At 41.2% G+C, this 26,132-nt stretch overlaps 1 protein-coding gene across 3 annotated transcripts in view; it reads right to left on the bottom strand.

Moving 5' to 3' along the window:
* spryd3 (SPRY domain containing 3) overlaps positions 1 to 26,132 on the bottom strand; it is a 104,877-nt gene that overhangs the window by 61,166 nt on the left and 17,579 nt on the right. For all 3 annotated transcript variants that reach the window (XM_029622580.2, XM_029622582.2, XM_029622581.2), the window contains exons 3-4: positions 16,745 to 16,820; positions 24 to 148 (exon numbers count right to left, since the gene is read on the bottom strand). In XM_029622580.2, coding sequence (XP_029478440.1) covers positions 24 to 148; positions 16,745 to 16,820 — 201 coding nt within the window. The remainder of the gene's footprint in view (positions 1 to 23; positions 149 to 16,744; positions 16,821 to 26,132) is intronic.

The following is a 26,132-nucleotide window of genomic DNA, read 5'->3' as shown; positions in this document are numbered from 1 at the left end:
CATCTGCATGGTGTGAGACTTACTTGCCGTCATCAGCGTGGTAGGCTACAGACTGTGGCAGCCAGCCTGGCTGATGGTCCAGCTTGTAGAACTGTGGCACCAGGCCTACTGCTATCGTCCCTCTCACCCCTGTGTCCATTATGGTCACCTAGGTCAAGAAATAAAGAAAGCGCGCCCTTAGGTAATGTGCTGACTAACGGAAGATAAACGGAACAATTGAAAAAGATATTCGCACTCTCATCTCTCCTTGAAGTGGATTTAGGCTATCTGAACATAACACACAGTCCACTGTAACAGCCAGAAACAATACCTACATGATTCATAACAATTCACCTATGTAAGAAGACACAAGCATGATAAATAATAAGTAGTCTATTCAAGAAAGTAAAGATGTGGCACACACACATTTTCATATGGGAAAGAATATTGATGCATGTGTGACCAATGTTCCCTCAAAAATATTTTTGGCATTGAGCAAATTTCTGACTGAACATTTTGTGATGTTTGATGCAAGAAATCATTTGACTAATTAAAATTCCTTATTTCCATACCATTATTATAGAAAATCTGACAAATTGTGCTACCCTCTGCCTATTGGCCTCATAGCTTATTCAAGCCCGTCTCAAAATACAAGACTGCCCCTTACAGACAAAAAGCTCTTTACCAGACTTGAAATGCACACATTTTCTGCTTTTTAGGAAGCAACCACTCCCCCATTGCGGACTAGAAATTATCTATAACTGGACTAATAACTCACTAACAAAGAATATGAGAAAATGTACACACCTGGCTACATGCAGCTCTTGCTTTGATCTCAAAACAAGCACATCTACTCACGACCACTCATGCTGTAAACACAGTGCAGGTCAAATTGAATGGCACAGATCCATGTATGGCAAGTTTGGGCCAGAGTCGTGCCTGTGAATGCAATAGAATCCTACTCGTGCACTCTGCCTACAAGATGCACTCTGCCTACAAGAAAATCACTTGCATACTTCTTTTTGTTTCGGTATGTTGCATTGAAAGTGGCTAATATTGTGTTGATTCGATCACAATTCGAACAATAGATGGAAACTTTAATAGAGTTAACTAAAGGGGGAAACTAGAAAGCTGAGTGATGTTCAATGTGCTTCTCTGCGGAAGCTGATATTTCTTCTGCGCGCCAGTCCCGGGGAGCTGCGAACCCACAGCTTAGAGGGAACATTGTATGTGACACATACCCAGGTGTTTACCACAATGCTGGTGTTTCACAATTAGATCAGGGAGGAGCGAGACATTTAGGCCTAACAGAAAATCGAACAGTCAAGTTACTGTGAGAACTTCACTGAGTCACAACTTTAAATGGAAAACTGCTGTCAGGGGCTGCTATTAAATCATTGACTTTTCAACCCCAGCCTCTCCTCTCTCTCACATACGCACACACCCGGCCTGACTGGCCGACTCCATACCAGTCTACAGCTGGATGGCCCACCGCCTCCCCAGGCTCCCCACTGCCCTGGGCAACCACCCCTCTCTGCCTTCTCAGCGAGCCAGGCAGGGAGAGAGAGAGATACGATCACAGCCAGCGGCTGGCAGTAGAGCCAAGCATAAGTAGGTGAAAGGTGATTCAGCCCATACAGGAGAGGGTAGTCCTCCTGCGCATCTGGCTGCAAACCTGTCCAACACTCACTCTCTCTGAAAACACAGTGGAAGTCCCTCTAGCTCAGTGGAAGTCTTGACCCATTGTTCACCAGTCTTGGGATACCCGGTTCAAATACAGACCCTTCTACCTCCCGAGAGAGAATTTCAGCTGTTATCGTGACTGCTGTATATAATCCACCTCAGAACAAAAAAAACAACAAGTTGGCACTTAAACTGTATGAGGCTATAAACAAGCAGGAAATCTTGTACCCGGAGGCTGCGTTTCTTGTTGCCAGTGATTTTAATTCTGCGTCATTAAGACACGTGATGCCCAACTTCCATCAACAAGTCCCCTTCGCCTAGACAACTGTTACTCTACCCACAAGCAAGCATACAAGGCCCTCGTTCGTAGCAGAAGTCCCTAGCAGAAGCTCAGACAGGAAGTACCCATGATGCACAGAGGCTATGCTACAGGACTGATGTACTAGCACTGACTAGAATAAGTTCCGGGACTACGGCGATAGCGCCAACGACCTAACCACCTCAATCACTGGCTCCGCCGCCCACCATACAGTGCCTTGTGAAAGTATTCAGCCCCCTTGAACTTTGCAACCTTTTGCCACATTTCAGGCTTCAAACAAAGATATAAAACTGTATTTTTTTGTGAAGAATCAACAACAAGTGGGACACAATCATGAAGTGGAACGACATTTATTGGATATTTCAAACTTTAACAAATCAAAAACTGAAAAATTGGGTGTGCAAAATTATTCAGCCCCCTTAAGATAATACTTTGTAGCGCCACCTTTTGCTGCGATTACAGCTGTAAGTCGCTTGGGGTATGTCTCTATCAGTTTTACACATCAAGAGGCTGAAATTGTTTCCCATTCCTCCTTGCAAAACAGCTCGAGCTCAGTGAGGTTGGATGGAGAGCATTTGTGAACAGCAGTTTTCAGTTCTTTCTACAGATTCAGGTCTGGACTTTGACTTGGCCATTCTAACACCTGGATATGTTTATTTTTTAACCATTCCATTGTAGATTTTGCTTTATGTTTTGGATCATTGTCTTGTTGGAAGACCAATCTCCGTCCCAGTCTCAGGTCTTTTGCAGACTCCATCAGGTTTTCTTCCAGAATGGTCCTGTATTTGGCTCCATCCATCTTCCCATCAATTTCAACCAACTTCCCTGTCCCTGCTGAAGAAAAGCAGGCCCAAACCATGATGCTGCCACCACCATGTTTGACAGTGGGGATGGTGTGTTCAGGGTGATGAGCTGTGTTGCTTTTACGCCAAACATAACGTTTTGCATTGTTGCCAAAAAGTTCAATTTTGGTTTCATTCACCTTCTTCCACATGTTTGTTGTGTCTCCCAGGTGGCTTGTGGCAAACTTTAAACAACACTTTTTATGGATATCTTTAAGAAATGGCTTTCTTCTTGCCACTCTTCCATAAAGGCCAGATTTGTGCAATATATGACTGATTGTTGTCCTATGGACAGAGTCTCCCACCTCAGCTGTAGATCTCTGCAGTTCATCCAGAGTGATCATGGGCCTCTTGGCTGCATCTCTGATCAGTCTTCTCCTTGTATGAGCTGAAAGTTTAGAGGGACGGCCAGGTCTTGGTAGATTTGCAGTGGTCTGATACTCCTTCCATTTCAATATTATCGCTTGCACAGTGCTCCTTGGGATGTTAAAAGCTTGGGAAATCTTTTTGTATCCAAATCCGGCTTGAAACTTCTTCACAACAGTATCTCGGACCTGCCTGGTGTGTTCCTTGTTCTTCATGATGCTCTCTGCGCTTTTAACGGACCTCTGAGACTATCACAGTGCAGGTGCATTTATACAGAGACTTGATTACACACAGGTGGATTGTATTTATCATCATTAGTCATTTAGGTCAACATTGGATCATTCAGAGATCCTCACTGAACTTCTGGAGAGAGTTTGCTGCACTGAAAGTAAAGGGGCTGAATAATTTTGCACGCCCAATTTTTCTGTTTTTGATTTGTTAAAAAAGTTTGAAATATCCAATAAATGTCGTTCCACTTCATGATTGTGTCCCACTTGTTGTTGATTCTTCACAAAAAAATACAGGTTTATATCTTTATGTTTGAAGCCTGAAATGTGGCAAAAGGTCGCAAAGTTCAAGGGGGCCGAATACTTTCGCAAAGCACTGTATGTGGCAGGGGCTACAGTCAATTACAGATTAAAAAAGGAAGACCCAGCCATGATCTGCCCAACGATGCCTCTGTACCAGAGGACCCCAACGCATTTTACGCTTTGACAAAAAAACAACAGCGGGCCATGCATGAGGGCCCCCGCCGACCCAGAGGACTGGGGATTTCACTCTCCGAGACCGACGTGAGTAAGGTTTTTAAATCAGGTCAACACCCGTGGGCTGTGTTCTCAAAGCATGCGCAGAACACCTGGCAGGTATATTCAGCCATTTTCAACCTCCCCTTGTCCCAATCTGTAATCCCAAATGTCTCAAACTGACCATCATTCTCGTTCCCAAGAACTCTAAGGCTACCTGCCACAATGACTACCGCCCTGTATCACTTATCTGTAATCATTGAGTGTTTTGAAAGGCTGTTTATAGCACACAACTCAAATCCTCCCAGACACCCTACACCAGGGATCATCAACTAGATTCAGCCAGGGGACAATTTTGTTACTGAGCGGATGGTCAAAGGAGCTGGAACATAATTACAAATCATTTGTATACTTCAAATTCACTGCAAGAAGCCCCAGGGGTCTCGTTAATAGTCAAGAAATCTGCATTTTCAAGAACGCAGAACCTCAAAAACATGCGCTTTAAACTATTTCACCTACGTTTTATATTGAAAATGAACAGTTTTCTTTGCTTCAACAGACTGATCAGGGGCGTGCAACTATAGTTTCCATTCAAAGAAAATGCATTAGTGCAACACATTCAGCAGAAAATAGCTTAAATTACATCAGATTACAACAGAAGTGCAATGCTATTTAGCTAGCAGCCACAGAAGTAAATAAGCTAAAAGTAAAAAAGCATGTTCTTTTTTTGCAAAAATTATCCATTGCCATCATATTTCTAATGTTTATCATAGAAGGATTGCAGCCAGCAACATTGACTGAGTATTTTGCTATACAGTACCTTCGGAATGTATTCAGACCCTTTGACTTTTTCCACATTTTGTTAGGTTACAGCCTTATTCTACACACAATACCCCATAATGACAAAGACAAACAGTTTTTCTTTTTAAATTGTTGCTAAATATCACATACGTAAGTATTCAGACCTTTTACTCAGTACTTTGTTGAAGAACCTTTGGCAGAGATTACAGCCTCAAGTGTTCTTGGGTATGACGCTACAAGCGCGGCCCATTCTTCTCTGTAGATCATCTCAAGCTATGTCAAGTTGGATGCTACACAGTTATTTTCAGGTCTCTCAAGAGATGTTTGATCGGGTTCATGGCTGGGCTCTGGCTGGGCCACTCAGGGACTTCTCTTGAAGCCACTCCTGCATTGTCTTGGCTGTGTGCTTAGGATTGTTGTCCTGTTGGAAGGTGAACCTACAACCCAGTCTGAGGTCCTGACCTCTCTGGAGCAGGTTTTCATCAAGGATTTTGCTGTACTTTGTTCCATTCATCTTTGCATCGATCCTGACTAGTTTCCCATTCCCTGCCGCTGAAAATACATCCCCACAGCATGATGCCGCCACCACCATGCTTCACCGTAGGGATGGTGCCAGGTTTCCTCCAAATGTGACATTTGGCATACAGCCCAAAGAGTTCAATCTTGGTTTCATCTGACCAGAGAATCTTGTTTCTCATGGTCTGAGAGTCCTTTATGTGCCTTTTGGCAAACTCCAAGCAGGCTGTCATGTGCCTTTTACTGAGGAGTGGCTCCCATCTGGCCACTCTACCATAAATGCCTAATTGGTGGAGTACTGCAGAGTTGGCTGTCCTTCTGGAAGTTTCTTCCCTCTCCACAGAGGGACTCTGGAGCTCTGTCAGAGTGACCATCGGGTTCTTGGTCACATCCCTGACCAAGGCCCTTCTCCCCTGATTGCTCAGTTTGGCCGGGCAGCCAGTTCTAGGAAGAGTCTTGGTGGTTCCAAACTTCTTTAATTTAAGAATGACGGAGGCATCTGTTCTTGGGGACCTTCAATGCTGCAGAATATTTTGGGTTACCCTTCCCTAGATTTGTGCTTCGATACAATCCTGTCTCGGAACTCTACAGACAATTACTACGACCTCATGGCTTTGTTTGTGCTCTGACATGCACTGTCAACTGTGGGACCTTATATAGACAGGTGTGTGCCTTTCCAAATCATTCCCAATCAATTGAATTTAGCACAGGTGGACTACAATCAAGTTGTATAAACACCTCAAGGATAATCAATGGAAACAAGATAGACCAGAGCTCAATTTTGAGTCTCATATCAAAGGGTCTGAATACTTATGTCAATAAGGGATCTGTTTTTTGTTTTTAATACATTTGCAAACATATCTAAAAACCTGTTTTGTCTTTTTCATTACGGGGTATCGTGTGCATTGCTGGGATTTAAAAAATAATGTTTAAATCCATTTTAGAATAAGGCTGTAACTTCACAAAATGTGGAAAATGTCAAGGGGTCTGAATACTTTCCGAAGGCAATAAGTTAATCTTGCATATTACCGAGAAAAGTACGAGAGAAAAATAGAGAGCCTACAGAAAGTATTCACACGCCTTTTAAACCCCATTTTGTTGTCTTAGAGCCTGAATTTAAAATGGATTAAACTGAAATGCTATGTTACTGACCTACATACAATACCCCTTATTATTTTTAGACATTTTAAAGATGAAAAGCTGAAGTCAAAAAGTATTTCAACCCCTTTGATATGGCAAGCATCAGGAGTAAAAATGTGCATTGACTCACTCTGTGTGCAATGATGGTGTTTAAAATGATCTGAGTTACTACCTCATCTCTGTACCCCACACATACATGTACAATTATCTTTAAGGTCCCTCAGTCGAGCAGTGCATTTCAAACACAGATTCAACCACAAAGACCAGGGAGATTTTCCAATGCCTCGCATAGAAGGGTACCCATTGGTAGATGGGTAAAAAAAATGTTTAAAAGCAGACATTGAATATCCCTTTGAGCATGGTGAAGTTATTAATTACACTTTGGATGGTATATCGATACACCCAGTCATGACAAAGCTCCCGAGTGGCGCAGCTGTCTAAGGCACCGCATCTCAGCGCAAGAGGCGTCACTACAGTCCCTGGCTCAAATACAGGCTGTATCACATTCGGCCATGATTGGGAGTCCCATAGGGCGGCGCACAATAGGCCCAGCGTTGTCCGGGTTTGGCCGGGGTAGGCCATTGTTGTAAATAAGAATTTGTTCTTGACTTGCCAAGTTAAATAAAGGTTAAATAAATGTAAAAGATACAGGCATCCTTCTTAACTCAGATACCGGAGAGGAACAAAACTGCTCAGGGATTTCACAATGAGGCCAATGGCAACTTTAAAACAGTTAGTGTTTAATGGCTGGGATAGGAGAAGACCGGATGGATCAACTACTAGTGAAAAGAAGGAAGCCTGTACAGAATAAAAATATTCCAAAACATGCATCCTGTTTTTAACAAGGCACGAAAGTAAAACTGCAAAAAATGTGGCAAGGAAATTAACTTTATGTCCTGAATACAAAGCATTATGTTTTGGGCAAATCCAACGAATCACTGAATACCACTTCATATTTTCAAGCATTGTGGTGGCTGAATCATATTATGGGTATGCTTGTAATTGGAAAGGATTAGGGAGTTTTTGGGTGGGGGAATAAAAAGAAACAGAATAGAGCTAAGCACAGGCAAAATCCTGGTTGTCTGCTTTCCATCAGACACTGGGAGATACATTTGCCTAAAACAAAGCCAAATATATCCTTGAGTTGCTTACCAAGACGACGTTGAATGTTCCCTAAGTGGCCTAGTTACAGTTTTGACTTAAAATCGACTTGAACATTTTTTAAGATTTGAAAATGGTTGTCTAGAAATAATCAACTTGACAGAGCTTGAAGAATAAAACAAATAATGTGCAAATATTGTACAATCCAAGTCTTAGAGACTTGACTAAGGGGTGTGAATACTTATGTAAATGAGATATTTATGTATTCCATAAAAAAATATAATTGCAAAAAAATTTAAAACATGTTTTCACTTTTTCATTATGGGGTGTCGATTGGTGAGAAAACTTTAATCCATTTAGAATTTAGGCTGCAACAACAAAATGTGGAATAAGTCAAGGGGTATGAACACTTTCTTTTTTATTTTACCCCCTTTTCTTCCCAATTTCGTTGTCCAATTGTTAGTAGTTACTATCTTGTCTCATCGCTACAACTCCCATACGGGCTCGGGAGAGACGAAGGTCGAGAGTCATGCGTCCTCCGAAACACAACCCAACCAAGCCGCACTTGGTAACTAGTCCAACGCTCTAACCACCTGCCTTACATTGCACTCCACGAGGAGCCTGCCTGTTATGCGAATGCAGTAAGAAGCCAAGGTAAGTTGCTAGCTAGCATTAAACTTATCTTATAAAAAACAATCATAATCACTAGTTATAACTACACTATATAACTAACCATATAACTAACTATGGTTGATGATATTACTAGTTTATCTAGCGCGTCCTGCGTTGCATATAATCGATGCGGTGAGCATTCGCGAAAAAGGACTGTCGTTGCTCCAACGTGTACCTAACCTTAAACATCAATGCCTTTCTTAAAATCAATACACAAATATATATTTTTAAACCTGCATATTTAGTTAATATTGCCTGCTAACATGAATTTATTTTAACTAGGGAAATTGTGTCACTTCTCTTGCAACAGAGTCAGGGTATATGCAGCAGTTTGGGCCGCCTGGCTCGTTGCGAACTGTGTGAAGAATATTTATTCCTAACAAAAAGAGCCAACTTCGCCAAACGGGGGATGATTTAACAAAAGCGCACAATCGTTGCACGACTGTACCTAACCATAAACATCAATGCCTTTCTTAAAATCAACACACAGAAGTATATATTTTTAAACCTGCATATTTAGCTAAAATAAATCCAGGTTAGCAGGTAATATTAACCAGGTTAAATTGTGTCACTTCTCTTGCGTTCATTGCACGCAGAGTCAGGGTATATGCAAGAGTTTGGGCCACCTGGCTCGTTGTGAACTAATTTGCCAGAATTTTACGTAATTATGACATAACATTGTACAACCTTCAATGCAACAGCAATATTTAGACTTAGGGATGCCACCCGTTATATAAAATACGGAACGGTTCCGTATTTCACAGAAAGAATAAACGTTTTGTTTTTGAAATGATAGTTTCCGGATTCGACCATATTAATGACCAAAGGCTCGTATTTCCGTGTGTTATTATGTTATAATTAAGTATGATTTGATATTTGACAGAGCAGTCTGACTGAGCGATGGTAGGCAGCAGCAGCTCTTCGCAATTCTTCAAGCATTGAGCTGTTTATGACTTCAAGCCTATCAACTCCCGAGATTAGGCTGGTGTAACCAATGTGAAATGGCTAGCTAGTTAGCGGGGTGCACGCTAATAGCGTTTCAAACGTCACTCGCTCTGAGACTTGGAGTAGTTGTTCCCCTTGTGGAGCGATGGGTAATGATGCTTCGAGGGTGGCTGTTGTTGATGTGTTCCTGGTTCGAGCCCAGGTAGGGGCGAGGAGAGGGACGGAAGCTATACTGTTACACTGGCAATACTAAAGTGCCTATAATTTACTCCGCTACTTGAGTCATCTCACTCTTTTCACACAATCATAGCCCTGCCCAGTCACTCAAGGAGCGCATTTCTTGTTGCTCACCATGAGACAGTTGTGTTCAGTCAATGCAGCACAACAATGTTGATGACAACGATGCCGCTTCCACTTTGCGTCTTAATATAAATCCACAAGCGTTCCATAATTTCACTATTAGTTTGTGTCTCTTGCATCTGTAAACATCTAGTTTTCTTAGTAAGCTGTGGCTACATCGTGTTAACCACTAACGCTAAATCATTAGCTAATAAATGTACTGAGTCAGAGCAAATGTAGATAGCTATACAGCCTGATACCAGTGATGGTGTAGGCCTAAATCAGCATGTTGTTTGTGCGACAGTATCTTCTAAACGAAAGAGGATTTGGTGAAGCATGAATATGTTAGCTACATGAAGTAGCTAAAAGAAAACATTTCATGTAGCCAAAGATTATAGGGTCCCATAGGAAAAACACTGACCAACACTTTGGTTCCTACCCTGTTACAATAACTCCTCCCTGGCATTTTTATTCGTTGTCATGTGAAACACTGTATTCAAAGTGCCTACTATTATGTTCCAACTATAGAATTATAAATAATTCCATTTCCATGACAAGTTTTTAAAATCTAAATCACAAGTCAAATCGCAATTGCAACATTTGGATAAAAATAAGGCAAAGCTCTTTTGCCAATATCATGCAGCCCTACGTGGCAGTGTGGAAACAATCTCAAATGAGTGTAGGAAATGCAGTAATTGATTAAAATGCAGAAAATAATTTTGGGTTGAAGTTTAACTGAACAGAATAAAGCAAATCAGAATGAAGAAAGACCCATTGGAATCACTTAGAATGTATGTGTTGCCACCCTAGTGTCACTCACTACTTATAAAGCAATATTGAATTTGCATTAATCTAAAACATAAAATACTGTCAAATTATATTTTGGCCATATCGCCAAGCCCTAATAAAGAATGATAGTAAAAAGCAAACTCACTCCATCATTCATTGAATCAGATGACTCATTCATCACAAAACCAACTGATATTGCCATCTACTTTCATTTGCAAGATTAGCAAACTTAGGCAATGCCAACAACAAACTCTGAACCTACACAGCCATTCATAACTCATCAAATTATGAAAGACAAGCATTGTAAAAAAAAAAAAAAAATTTAAAATTTAAAAAATCCATTAAGCAAGTGTGTAAGCATTGAAAAAATGATTGTTGTCAATCAACAATGACAAGCCATCTGGGGCTGGATGGAAATTTACTGAGAATGATAGCGGACTATATTGCCACTCCTATTTGCCATCTCTTTAATCTAAGCCTACAGAACAGTAAGTGCCCTCAGGCATGGAAGGAAGCAAAAGTCATTCCACTACAGAAGAATAGCAAAGCAGGGAGGGGCACTCAATATGTACAGCACTTACACAAATGACTGATGATTGGCTGAAAGAAATGTATGAGAAGCTAGTAGGAGTTGTTTTTTCAGACTTCAGTGCAGCTTTTGACATTATTGATCATAATAGGCTGCTGGAAAAATGCTTTATTGTCAATTGAGAGTTCCCTATTTAACAGAACACAGAAGGTGTTCTTTAATGGAAGCCTCTCCAACATAATCCAGGTAGAGTCGGGCATTCCCCAGGGCAGTTGTCTAGGCCCCTTACTTTTTTCAATCTTTACTAATGACCTGCCACTGTTACTGAGTAAAGCCTGTGTGTATATGTATGCTGATGACTAAACAGTATACACATCAGCTACCACAGCAAGTTAAATCACTGCAATACCCAAAGAACTGCAGTCCGTTTTAGAATGGGTGGAAAGTAATAAGATAGTACTAAATATTTCAAAAACAAAATACATTTTATTTGGGACAAACCATTCAACTAAATCTTGAAATGAATGTGAAAATTGAGAAACTTAGGGAGACTAAACTGCTTTGAATAACCCTGGATTGTAAACTGGCATGGTCAAAACATATTGATGCAACAGTAGCTAAGATGGGGAGAGGTCTGTTTGTAATAAAGCGCTTCTCTGCTTTCTTGACATTGCTCAGCAAAACAAGTCCTACAGGCCCTAGTTTTGTTCACACCAGGACTACTCCCCAGTCAAATGGTCAAGTGCCACCAAGAGAGACATAGGCAAATTACAGTTGGCCCAGAACAGAGCAGCACAGCTGACTCTTAAATATACCCAGAGAGCTAACATCAATGACATACATGTCAATCTCTCCTGGCTCAAAGTAGAAGAGAGATTGACTGCATCAATACTTGTCTTTGTGAGGGGTTTTAACATGTTGAAAGCACCAAGCTGTCTGTTCAAACGACTAGCACAAAGCTCAGAGACCCATGCATACCCCACAAGACATGTCACCAGGGGTCTCTTGCCCCAGGACACTCCCCATATCCAGAAGAGACTCCGGGAAACACACACTACTGCACAGAGCCATGACTTCATGGAACTATATTCCACATCAAGTAACTCTTGCGAGCAGTAAAATCAAATCTAAAGAACAGAAAACTACACCTTATGGAATAACACAGACAGTAAAGAGACACAGGCACACACACACACACATTAATATTGTTTTATGGCATTATTATTAGAGGTCGACCGATTATGATTTTTCAACGCCGATACAGATTATTGGAGGACCAAAAACAGACGATACCGATTAAAATCGGCCAATATTTATTTATTTATTTGTATTAATGACAATTACAACAATACTGAATGAACACTTATTTTTAACTTAATATAATACATCGATAAAATCAATTTAGCCTCAAATAAATAATGAAACATGTACAATTTGGTTTAAATAATGCAAAAACAAAGTGTTGGAGAAGAAAGTAAAAGTGCAATATGTGCTATGTAAGAAAGCTAACGTTTCAGTTCCTTGCTCAGAACATGAGAACATATGAAAGCTGGTGGTTCCATTTAACATGAGTCTTCAATATTCCCAGGTAAGAAGTTTTAGGTTGTAGTTATTATAGGAATTATATGACTATTTCCCTCTATACCATTTGTATTTCATTAACCTTTGATTATTGGATGTTCTTATAGGCACTTTAGTATTGCCAGTGTTACAGTATAGCTTCCGTCCCTCTCCTCGCTCCTCCCTGGGCTCGAACCAGGAACACGTCGACAACAGCCACCCTCAAAGCAGCGTTACCCATGCAGAGCAAGGGGAACAACTACTAGAAGGCTAAGAGCGAGTGACGTTTGAAATGCTATTAGCGCACGCTAACTAGCTAGCCATTTCACTTTGGTTACACCAGCCTCATCTTGGGAGTTGATAGGCTTGAAGTCATAAACAACGCAATGCTTGACGCACAACGAAGAGCTGCTGGCAAAATGCACAAAAGTGCTGTTTGAATTCATGTTTACGCGCCTGCTTCTGCCTACCACCACTCAGTCAGATACTTAGATACTTGTATGCTCAGTCAGATTATATGCAATGCAGGACACGCTAGATAATATCTAGTAATATCGTCAACCATGTGTAGTTATAACTAGTGATTATGATTGATTGTTTTTTATAAGATAAGTTTAATGCTAGCTAGCAACTTACCTTGGCTTACTGCATTTGCGTAACAGGCAGCCTCCTCGTGAGGCAGGTGGTTAGAGCGTTGGACTAGTTAACCGTAAGGTTGCAAGATTGGATCCCCCGAGCTGACAAGGTGAAAATCTGTCGTTCTGCCCCTGAACAAGGAAGTTAACCCACCGTTCCTAGGCCGTCATTGAAAATAAGAAATTGTTCTTAACTGACTTGCCTAGATAAATAAAAAGTACAAAAAAATAAATACAATTTTAAAATTAATTTTACAAAAAAATACATACAAAAAATATATATATATATTTGGCGCCCAAAAATACCGATTTCCGATTGTTATGAAAACTTGAAATCGGCCCTAATTAATCGGCCATTCCGATTAAATCGGTAGACCTCTAGTTATTATACACTTTGTGTTGTAGAAATGTTGTGGTGTAATGATGTTGTATGATGTATATTTTTTGTGGTTGGTATATTTTTTGTGTGATGTGCCTTAATGTGCTTGGAACCCAGGAAGAGTGGCAGAGGAACCAATGGGATAGTCCTAAAAGTGCAAATTCTGCATATCCGGCAATTTAGCAAGCTCAATCACATTAAGTTTTTGAAAGAAAACACTATTTGAACCCAGATTCTGGGCTGGATCCCACGTGATTATTCACAGTCTGAAACTGAACTCCTTGGGTTTTTGAGTGAAAGTCCAGGTCTCACTCACCTGTTCTCCTCCGCACTCATTCGAGGAAACTTTTTGATCAGTTCAGTTCAATCTCTAGGCTTTTACATTACTGGCTGTACTGCACTTGACACTTGACAGGTTCAAATACATTAGTAGAAGGTACTTAAAAGCTTATAAATGTCTGAATGAAAGATTCACAGACGCAGCTGGGCTTAGATAGGCTGATGAAATTGGAATGGACTTTGAATGGATTGAAATGGAATTCAAATAAAATGTTGAAATAAGTGAAATGCCACAAATCCCAGATGTTCTTCTGCTGGATTCACAGAAGACAGATAGGCCTAGATTTGAGTGCACAGGGGCAGTGTCTGACGAAGGTGAAATTATTTCCTTGTGAAAGCATAATGAGGAAACATGAGGATACTAGTGACGCATACTCTGAAAGGCAAATGACCTCTATGGGAAAGAATGCCCCCAAACTTTCAATATCTGGGGGAATTTCACAGGATGTGCGTCACGCCGAATGAGAATTGAGAACCGGATCACATAAAGTATGGATGTGGAGGTCTTTAAAGATCACTTCTCAACTTCTAACTGTAAATGTCAAACTCATTTAATCTAACTTGCAGATAGCCATCAGACTCCAACTGTGACTAGCATTTGAGAATGATTTTGGTTACCCTTTTCTTTGATAAAAAGGGATCCGGTTCTGAGAAACTCTGGTATCTTGCTTGGAAAATGGCCTCTAGCTTGCGCACATACACATCTCATGTAGGTCAGGAGCATGAGGAACATCACTTTCAACATGTCAGCACTGACGCTACTAAGAAAAGCTTTCTGCATAAAATTACACTGCACTGTTATAATATTCTCATATTAGGCTAAGTTTACAACCTAAGTTTGGTATGGTAATATGTTACATACTTAAAAGGATTTGTAAAGGGGTTATACAGTAAGTAGGCCTAGCATTTAAACAATTATCAACTACTTATAAACCCTTTATTCTTAATCTATACCTCAAGGCTGGATTTGGATTTGATCGCATATTTGCTTGAATTTGAAGGGGAAAAAATCTGGGAAATTTGGATAACTAGAGCCACTATCAACTTGCTGTGGAGTCGTGGAGACAAGCTGTGAAAGAGGCGACTCCTGGATGCTGGCCTTCTAGGCAGAGTACTCTGTCCAGTGTCTGTGTTCTTTTGCACATCTTAATAATGTATTTTTATTAGTCAGTCCGAGATATGGATTTTTCTTTGCAACTCTGTCTAAAAGGCAAGCAAGTCGCCTCTTTACTGTTGACGTTCAGACTGGTGTTTTGCGGGTACTTTTTAATGAAGCTGCCAGTTGAGGACTTGTGAGTGGTCTTTTTCTCAAACTAGACACTCTAATATACTTGTCCTCTTGCTCAGTTGTGCACCGGGCCCTCCCACTCATCTTTCTATTCTGGTTAGAGCCGGTTTTTGCTGTTCTGTGAAGGGAGTAGTACACAAGGTTGTACCAGATCTTCAGTTTCTTGGCAATTTTTCACATGGAATAGCCTTCATTTCTCAGAACAAGAATAGACTGACGAGTTTCAGAAGAAAGTCCTTTGTTTCTGGCCATTTTGAGCCTCTATTCGAACCCACAAATGCTGATGCTCCAGATATTCAACAAGTCTAAAGAAGGTCAGTTTTATTGCTTCTTATCAGAACAACCGTTTTCAGCTGTGCTAACATAATTGCAAAAGGGTTTCTAATGATCAATTAGCCTTTTAAAATTATAAACTTGGATTAGCAAACACAACTTGCCATTGGAACACAGGAGTGATGGTTGCTGATAAATGGGCCCCTGTACGCCTATGTGGATATTCCATAAAACATTTTTTTTTTTTTATCAGCTGTTTCCAGCAATAGTCATTTACAACATTAACAAAGTCTACATTGTATTTCTGATCAATTTGATGTTATTTTAAATTGACAAAGTGTTTTTCTTTCAAAAACAAAAAACTTTTGAACGGTAGTGTATCCTCCAAACACCGGCTTCGAGGGCATTATCACGTTTATACAACGGGTTACCAACATTTTCAAATAATGATATACATATTTTCATGAAAAAAATATATATTTTGATGAATTTATTCATACTATTTCATCCTTCCACAAGACATACTCCCGGCACAAATCTAGGGTTGCTACCCAAGCTGGCAGGTCGTTCGTTCTATCGGTTCGGTTGACAGTCATTGAGTCTTTTTGTTCTGTATATATGGACAGTCATTTGTTCTATTGCCATACATACAGCACCAGTCAAAAGTTTGGACACACCTACTCATTGCAGGGTTTTTATTTATTTATACATTGTAGAATAATAGTGAAGACACGAAAACTATGAAATAACATATGGAATCATGTAGTAACCCAAAAGGTGTTAAACAACTCAAAATATATTTTACATTTGAGATTCTTCAAAGTAGCCACCCTTTGCCTTGATGACACCTTTGCACATGCTTGGCATTCTCTAAACCAACTTCACCTGAAGGAGTTCCCACATATGCTCTACAATTGTTGGCTGCTTTCCCTTCACTCTGTGCTCCAACTCATCCCGAACCATCTCAATTAGGTTTGGATAATGTTTAGATGTTTTTTATAGTGGAGATCAAGTTTATAAATTGCCTGGCTGGACTGATGAGACAGTCGATTGCACAGTCAAATGGAACAGAGTAAATAGGCATTTTAACGTCATAGCTTTAGCCGTTGATAACTTGTGGAATAGACAGCGGCTGGAATCCGATTTTAACCAATCAGCATTCAGGATTTTAGTATTTTATTTAACTAGGCAAGTCAGTTAAGAACAAATTCTTATTTACAAGGATGGCCTAGGAACAGTGGGTTAACTGCCTTGTTCAGGGGCAGAATGACAAGTTTACCTTGTCAGCTCAGGGATTCGATCTAGCAACCTTTCGGTTACTGGCCTGGCCCAATGCTCTAACCACTAGGCTACCTGCTGCCCCTATTAGCATTAGACCCACCCATTGTACAATTGAAAATAATAACTGCTTAGAAGCGTGCAAGGCACTCACATTTCAAAAGATAAGGCTATCATCATCTAAGGATACTAATCATTGGTGAAAATAAAACGGGTGTTAACACTTACCTCAAAGTAGCAGTTTCCCTTTGATAAGGGACGGGGAGCCACATAGCAGCCAACCTCATCAGAGTTCCCTTGATAGCTGAAGAGAAATAACAAAGAAACACTTTCACTCAGACATATAATAATAGTCATAATTGTTTTAATATATTTCAGTTTTAGGAGAAGGGGGATTCAATGTTATATTCAAGTAGAAACACTTAACCAAAAGCAGTTTTTCCATTTTCACATTATTTTACAAGCAGAACGGCACGGTTGGGAGAAGCTTAATTTCTAACATTTCTAAACCATTATTTGAGACAGAGGTGTCACCAAAGCTGTGTTGTATTAAGTACTGTATGTCGTAGTTGTATTCATTAGGTACAGTGCCTTCGGAAACTATTCAGATCCCTTCCCTTTTTCCAGTTATGTTACAGCCTTACTCTAAAAAAAAAAAAATATATATATATATATATATATTATTTATTTATTTTAATTGCAAAAAAATCTAAAAACCTGTTTCTGGAAACAGGTTCTTAGAAATTTTTGCGAATGTATTGAAAATACATATGTATTCAGACCCTTTGCTATGGGACTCGAAATTCCGCTCAAGGGCATCCTGTTTCCAGTCCACCTGTGGTAAGGTAAATGTTGTTTATATGTTGTTTATACTGTGGTAAAGATGTTTATACAACTTGATTGGAGTCCATCTGTGCTAAATTCAATTGAAAGGACATGATTTGGAAAGGAACACACCCAGTCTATATAAAGGTCCCACAATTGACAGTGCATGTCAGAGCAAAAAACCAAGCCATGATGTCGAAGGAATTGTCCGTAGAGCTCCGAGACGGGATTGTGTCGAGGCACAGATCTAGGGAAGGGAACCAAAACATTTCTGCAGCATTGAAGGTCCCCAACAACACAGTGGCCTCCATCCTCCTTAAAAGGAAGAAGATTGGAACCACCAAGACTCTTCCTAGGGCTGGCCGCCCGGGCAAACTGAGCAATCGGGGGAGAAAGGCCTTGGACAGGGAGGGGACCAAGAACCCGGTGGTCACTCTGACAGAACTCCAGAGTTCCTCTGTGGAGATGGGAGAAACTTCCATATGGACAACCATCTCCGCAGCACCAAATCAGGCCTTTGTTAGTGGCCAGATGGCAGTCACTCCTCAGTAAAAGGCACATGACAGCCACTTGGAGTTTGCCAAAAGGCACCTAAAGACTATTTAGACCATGATAAATGATATCATCTGGTCTGATGAAACCAAGATTGAACTCTTTGGCCTGAATGCCAAGCGTTACCTTTGGAAGAAACCTGGCACCATACCTAAAGTGAAGCATGGTGGTGACATGGTGGTGACAGCATCATGCAGTGGGGACGTTTTTCAGCGGCAGGGACTGGGAGACTAGTCAGGATCGAGCAAAAGATGAATGGAGCAAAGTACAGATAAATCCTTGATGAAAGGATCTCAGGACCTCAGACTGGGTCGAAGGTTCACCTTCCAACAGGACAACAAACCTAAGCACACAGCCATGACAAGTGTCTTCATGACAAGTCTCTGAATTTCCTTGAGTGGCCCAGCTTGACCCCGGACTTGAACCCCATCGAACATCTCTGGAGAGACCTGAAAATAGCTGTGTAGCAACAATCCACATCCAACCTGATAGAGCTTGAGAGGATCTGTAGATGAAAGAAACTCCCCAAATTACAGGTGTGCCAAGCTTGTCACGTCATTTCATAAATTAGCAAACATTTCTAAAAACCTGTCATTATTGGGTATTGTGTGTAGATGGATGAGGGGGAAAAAGTATTTAATCAATTTTAGAATAAGGCTGTAAGGTAACAAAATGTGGAAAAGGTCAAGGGGTCCGAATACTTTCCAAAGGCACTGTATGTCTTTCAAAGTGGCATTACAAGCACAAAACATTAACAAAAAATGACAATTATGACAACTGTGCCCATTTGAATGCCAATTAATCGTTACCCAAAATTCTATTATTGTCAGGGCCCTAGTTTGGAGTTAACTTTCTAGCTAATTGGCTGTTAGAGTTTATACTTCATCCAATTATGTGGGGAGGTCAAAATAATGAAAATCAATCTACCAAATCAATTCATTTTAAAATGTTGATTACTTGTCCTTGCCATTATAATTCAGTGGATATGGGGGTCCCTGGGTCACCGGATTCTCTGGGCGGGGTCCTTGAGCAATAGGTTGAATACCCCTGGTTTAGATAGCTGGCTAGACCAACTTCCCAATCTAAAAAGAAATTGCTGACATGGGCTAATTGAGTGACTTTCAGTGACTGACACTAAAACAGAAAAAACACATTTCAAAATTTCACCTTGTGTATTCTACTACTCTAACTCAACAGCAAGTTGAGAACACGACAGAGTTTCAAAAAAAGTACAAATATATATTTGGGGGGGGAGGCACCAGTTGCCCAGCCCTGTTATAGATGCACCATATTTTAATGCAAGACTATCAGATAGGCCTACATGCAAAGAGTTTCATAAAGCTTAAACACATTCAATTAAACAATCACGAGTCTTTAAAGCCCCCATACAGTACATCAAACAAAGTGATCATAAACATTGACACTGTATATGACATAAGCTTTATGAAATCAACTAAAATTGTATTGGTCGCATACACATATTTAGCAGATATTTTTGCAGGTGCAGCAAAATGCTTGTCTTCCTAGCTCCAACTTTGCAGTAATAAAAAATATGTAAAAAATACTCCAAAGTTTCTTAGGAGCTAGGAATCAGGTGACCACGTCTATCGGCGCCATCTTGTCTATGATATGGAAATGTGAAGTTTCCAGTTGGACTCACGGGTGTAAGGCTTGCTTGTACGACATCAAAGTGGTATTTACTATAATCCTCAACGTCTCATCTTTCAAAATACATAATCCTCTTAAATTTACAGCATTTCCCTCAGACAACAAAACATTTTCAAAAGTTGCCCAATTAGCAGGAGTGATGGGGGCGACTTACTGTCGCACAAGGTGCTCAAATTCAGAACAGCTTTCAGTCAAAGCCCATACAGCGCAGAGCCAGACCTCTGACATCATGTATAGCATGTTACTGTACATGCACTGCGTTCCAATTTAGGCATTTATAATGATATATTCAGTAGTGTTCTCAAAGCTCAACATAGTAAACAATAAAAATGAAATTACAATATAAAACATTATACATTTAGAATCAAGGCAGGAAATAGCAATACATCCTAAAGGGACTTTCCAGATTAGGACTATAGGAAAGAGTCTGTAGAAATGTGTTTTAAGGGCCCTTAAAAGTTCTGATTGATGGAGCGGCTCTCAGATGATCAGGGAGAACATTCCATAGGCGAGGGGCAAGGGAGCAGAAGGCTCGGTCCCCCATAGTACGGAGATGTGTCTTGGGGAATTGAATAAGTAGGGAGTTGCTCGAGAAACTCCCTTCTAACATTGATAGAAATATGGTCCCTGATGTATTTAGGACCCAATCCATTTGAGGTTATAAACACTAGGAAGATTAAAGTCAACCCTATTGTTGACCGGTAGCCAGTGGAGTTCAGCAAGGACGGGGAGATGTGGGCTGACTTCTTGGTCCTGATCAGTACTCTGGCAGAGTTGTAGCCTCTGAAGTGATTTGGCTGGAAGGGTCCCCAAACAGAGTGTTGCCGTAATCAAGCCAGGAGAAGTTGAAGACGTGGACAAGTTTCTCTGCATCTGGCTGGGAGGGCAAATGTTTGAGCTGGGCATTGTTTCTCAGATGGAAAAATTATGTTTTGCAGATGTTTTATATGGGCATCAAAGACAGAAGTATCAATCTTGACTCCCAGGTTGGAGAGATGACAAAGGACAGATGGATGTCTTGGCCATCAACTGTAGGGCAGCATTGGGGACCTGCTTGGGTGTCCCAATAAGCATAGCTTTGGGATTTCTGCTGTTCAGCTGAAGGAAGTTCTCTATATCCATGCCCTGATGTCATCTATGCAGCTGCTACATTTTGCTAGGGCTGAGATGGTGTCCGGTTTGGTGTTAATATATACTTGGGTATCATCAGCGTAGCAGTGGCAGTTGATGTTTGGCCGAGAGGGAGCATGTAGATAAGGAACAGAATAGGCCCCAAAACAGACCACTGTGGGACTGACTGACAACATCTCAGATCTGGACTCTCCAATCGTGATGTATTAATTCCCATTGGAGCGGTAGGAGGATAACCAATTCAGAGCAGTTCTAAGAGGAGCAGAAGGCTAGCTGATCCAGAATCTGCAGCCATCAGTAGGTAATTGGTAACTTTCACCAGAGCTGTTTCGGTGCAAGGGCCAGAAGAGACACTGGAAAACTTTGTACAGCGGATTGGAAGACAGATAGGATTGAAGCTGGTTTGCAACTACTTTTTCCAGTCTTTTGATAGGAAGGGGAGGTTGGTGATAGGCCTGTAGTTGGATAGGATGTCATGGTCAAGGTTGAGTTTCTTCAATAAGGGGGTGACTGCAGCGGTTTTGAAGAGTGATGTTATCTCCCCGGTCAGCAGGGACTTGTTGAGGAGGGTGGTGTCAAACTGAAGAAGGCTAGATGAGCAGGTTTGGAGTAGGGATAGGGTCAAGGGAGCAAGTGGTGACCTTCATTTTAAAGATGATTGACTGCATAGTGGTTTATGTTGCTGAGGGGAGGGGCAGACTGCGTTGGGGGCTCAGGAGGTGGGGTGCAGGTCGTTTTGGAAGCCATGATGTTTGTTCTAATGTCAACCTTACTCTGAGAAGCGATTGCACTGCTCAGATGAGCCTGCAGGAGGGCATGAGTTTGCAGGGTTGAGAAGGCGGTTGATGGTTGAGAACAGGGTTCTGGGGTTAGTTTTGTTTGTGTCAATCATGGTAGAAGGCAGCAGTAGAAGACTGATCCTGCTGCTTTTAGGGCAGCAGAGTAGCTTGTTTGGTGGTCTTTGTAGGCCAGTAATGGGACAGTGAGACCATCCTTCCACCAGCGCTTCTCAAGCTTACGGCCATGACTCTTTATTCCGCACAGTTCATCAGTGAACCAGGGTGAAGAGCATTGGACGGTTAATTAGCATTTTTTTCAGGAGCAAGGATGTTCAGGGTAGTACTTGTGCTGTTATACAGGTTGACCATGTCGCTGAGTGCCAGCTCACTGCAGTCAGACTCAAAGGTGGGCTGGATGTGTTCCAGGAAGAGGGATTCGTTGTTTTTTAAATTTAATGGTCCTCTTTGGGCGGTGGAGCGGAGTGGGTGCCATCAGAGATAATGTCACAGCCTTGTGGTCAGATACAGGGACAGCTCCAGTAATAATGACGTCTAATGTGTGTCCACGGTTGTGGTTGGTAACATTAATATGTTGCACAAGGTTTAGACCAGGGGTCCCCAAACTTTTTCCTGTGAGGGCCACATAACTTTTCCCTTCTCTGATGGGGGGCCGGTGTCAGTTTGTAACAGAAAAAGTGTGACGATCGTAGGGGAGCTTAAAAAATTTATTGTTTTCCAGAAAGCCACACATAACCAAATAACCCTTTCCAGGTTCTTTACAGAAAAAAAGTCAGGAAACAAATAATAACAATATTAATGAAATAAATAATAACTAAATAACCCTCTCTGAGTTCTTCACAGAAAAAACAGGAAATAAATAATAACTAAATAACTCTCTCTGGGTTCTTCATAGAAAAAAAAGCCATGGAACATTAACTTTCTGTCGTGCCATGCACAATCTTAACAGATAAAAGTTCAGCTCAGTTGTCAGAGCAGAATCTCTCTGACACATATGAGCAGTCTCTTAAAGTTCTTGTGTTCCTTCCTTATAATCCTTTTGTAGGTTCCAGTAGGCTTGTAGACACCGCTGTTTGCAGCTCTCTCTCATCAACTTCCCTGTGAAAACCACAAAAGAAGCAGGTTGAGAAACTGAACTAAGTGATACAGCACCTACACAGCACAATACATTTCACTACCAGTATGGTTGTAAAGATGGATTTTATCCCAGTAGATTTTATTATGATTATATTTGTTTATGCTCAGAATGACTCATTCAAGTCAGAAAAGTGAGCTTACCTATGTATGTTCATCAGTGTGAACTGTGGGCCTGCATCTGGCTGGTGAGAAGTTGAATATCAGGTTCCATTCTAGTTACAGCCAGTCTCAAGCACTGATGCAAATGTTCATCTGTCAATCTTGATCTCATCGGGGTTTTCAGCAGTTTCATGCGAGAAAAGGTTTTCTCGCAGATATACGTGCTGCCAAAAACTGTGGACATTTTCATTGCGTGTTTTTTGATGTTTGGATATGTGTCGTTTGGGAGGGCGGCATAGAAGTCAATGAGACTGTTGGGCTTGAATGCGTCTTTCAGAACATCACAGTTCTGTAACTCAGCCAACTCAAACTGATATGAAGGCTGGGCTTCATCAATGTCGGCAACAAAGGGGTTCTGAAAAAGACGGATTTCTTTTGCATGAACATGTAGTTCACTGAATCGCACACCGAACTCCGCCTTCAGCATTTCCAGTGCTTCCACGCACTTTTCAGCTGGGAACGGGACCGCTGGGTTCTCTGTCGACAGGTTTTGGGTAGCAGGAAGATGGACGAAGTTGCGCTTTTCACTTGTTCCAAAAGCAGCGCTAATTTCACCTCAAATGCTTTTATGTGTGAATACATGTCGCAAATGAGTTTCCCCTCGCCTTGTAGCTGCAAGTTAAGGCTGTTAAGTATTTCTGTCACGTCTGTTAAAAATGCGAGGTGCCATTTCCATTCTGGGTCGATCAGCTCTGGGACCGTTTTGTCTTTTAAATGAAGAAATGCGTTAATTTCGGGTAGCAGCTCGTAAAAACGCCTCAAAACTCTGCCCGGCTCAGCCATCGGACCTCTGTGTAGTACAGCACATCTCCGTGCGTAGACTCCAGTTCAGACAGGAATTCTTGGAACTGCCTGTGTTTAAGTCCCTTTGCTCTGATGAAGTTTATGCACGACACCACAACCTTCATTACAGAATCCCACTTCAACACTTTGCAGCACAGTGCTTGCTGGTGAATTAGGCAGTGGACTCGTAGCGGGGCGGTGAGACCCCTTTTTTCCAACTCCCGGTTCATGCGTCCTATTAGACCGCGAGTTTCGTCCACCATGCTAGGAGCCCCGTCAGTCGTGATGCTAGCTAGCTTTGACCAGTCCAGGTCCAACTTCTCCATGGTTTGGCACACTTTGTCAAAAATATCCTCTCCCGTTGTAGTCCCTTTGAGACTTTGGAGGGCTGCCAGCTCGCATATCTCAAAGTTTGCGCTAACTCCACGAATAAAAATGAGCAGTTGCGCTGTGTCTTGCACGTCCGTGCTCTCATCCAGTGCTAATGAAAAAAAGTCAAATTCTTTCGTCTTCTGCTGCAGCTGGGCATATACATTACTCCCGATTTCTTCAACGCGTCTGGTGATTGTACTCGCCGACAGACTTACGGCATTAAATACATCTTTCTTCTCGGGACACACCTCCTCCGCGACAGCATCCATACATTTCTTAACAAACTCTCCGTCAGTGAAAGGCTTACCGCTTCTTGCTATCAGTTTAGCAACCCGAAAGCTGGCCCGAACGGATGCCTGGTTCAGCTGAGCTTGGCGTACAAATGTATTCTGCTGAGATAGTAGTCCACTTTTTAGCTTTGAGAGTTTGTCTGCTCGTATTTGGCCTTGCAAGCTATCGTACTTGTCTTTGTGACGGGATTCATAGTGTCGGCGAAGATTGTATTCTTTGAATACCGCCACCGTCTCTTGACAGATGAGACAAACAGCCTTTTCTTTGCATTGAACAAAAAAAAATTGTTTGTCCACTGCAGGTTAAATACCCTGGATTCTGAATCAATTGTTCTCTTACCTAACCTTTTCGCCATTATTCCGTTCTCTCTTTGACAGGGCCGGGCCTAGGATTCTTTTTCTGGAGGCCAAATAGGAAAAAAATTCGATAGCGTCTCTGGTATTGTTCAGAGGGCCGGGCCAAATGTGCTGACGGGCCATATCCGGCCCGCGGGCCGTAGTTTGGTGACCACTGGTTTAGACAGTCCAGCAAGTTGAGGAAATCAGCAGCAATACATCACTTTGGTGAGTCAATATGGATGTTAAAGTCACCCAAAATCACACTGGAGAAGGTGGGGCATGCAGAGGTTAATATTTCAGAAAACGTATGCATAAATTAGGTGCTTGTCTAAAAAGCAAGGCACTCAAAAGACTGAAAATCAGCAGCAGTCAATAGGTTTCAAATAAAGCAGTCTCTGTATAAAACAGCATGGCCTCCATTACGTCCGATGGAGGCCTTGTGTGCCTTTTCAATGTATTTATATCCAGGCAGAGCTGCCTCATTTAGTTGGTAAAAGTCCTCCTCTTGCTTCAGTGAAACAGGTCATGTAAAATTCATTGTCTAAGATGAACTCATACAAAAGATAATTGTTTGTTAAAGACTAGACATAGTAGAGTGCAAAACGCTGGAAACCGTTTCATTACATGTTTGTTGATCAACTGCGCTCTGTGTGGACTGTATAGACTTGGAGTGGGTGACGTCATTTGCCTGAGGGTCAGCCTGCAGAAATAGCTGTCCATTACCAACCCAACTCCGGTGCTGTATTGCTCTCAATACGAATGTGCACAATATACTTTTGTTTCTTAATTAGTCTCCTACCATCTAGTCATCTGCATGTTTCCCATAAGAGCCTGAATTGAAAGAGGCTGTTCTTAAACCCCTTACACAGGGATGTTTTAATCTGTGCTATACTTGCTATCTGTGTAATCCTTGTGTGTGTAGTGAATGAAGGTTGCTGCCATTTCTGAATATTTTGGTCCAGTAGATGAGGATCTAGAAAGATCTAGCTAGGCTGGTATTATTTGAATCTAAACTATTTGCTAGTTGATTGAAAAGGTTGGAGAAATAGCAAAATATGTTAACAAATATAACATTGATGATAAAAACACAGATTCCTGTGTGCTATACTTGATAAGCTATCAAATAAACTAAAATGTTGATAAAAACAATGTGCATTAAAAAAAGTAAAAACTCTTAAAACGAATAATTATGGATAATTTTGCAGGTATAGACTACCAAGGTGCCATGAAATCCCATATTTGTCATCTTGATTATCAGTGCCCAAATCTGCAATTTTCAACCCGTATACATACGGTTACAAGCGTAAAGGACTAATGAAAATAACTCCAAAACATATGTTCTATCATTTATTTCCCTGAGCCTCTTTTGGCCCTTGAAATGCTCAGTCTGATCGTATTGGCTGTAGGAAACTAATTTGAAGAGATTTAGATACACAGCCCTGATTGGCTGATAGGATGTTCTAGAGCCCACCCTCTTACCCAGATGAACAGTTGGAAAGAAATGAAGGGGCTGCTTTTTCCACTTGGAACCGCTTGGACCTTATGGTTTCCTCTCGCATAAAG

Source organism: Oncorhynchus nerka, linkage group LG20 (assembly GCF_034236695.1).
Source record: "Oncorhynchus nerka isolate Pitt River linkage group LG20, Oner_Uvic_2.0, whole genome shotgun sequence".
Taxonomy (NCBI): Eukaryota; Metazoa; Chordata; class Actinopteri; order Salmoniformes; family Salmonidae; genus Oncorhynchus; species Oncorhynchus nerka.
This window is presented reverse-complemented; position numbering and strand designations above follow the sequence as displayed.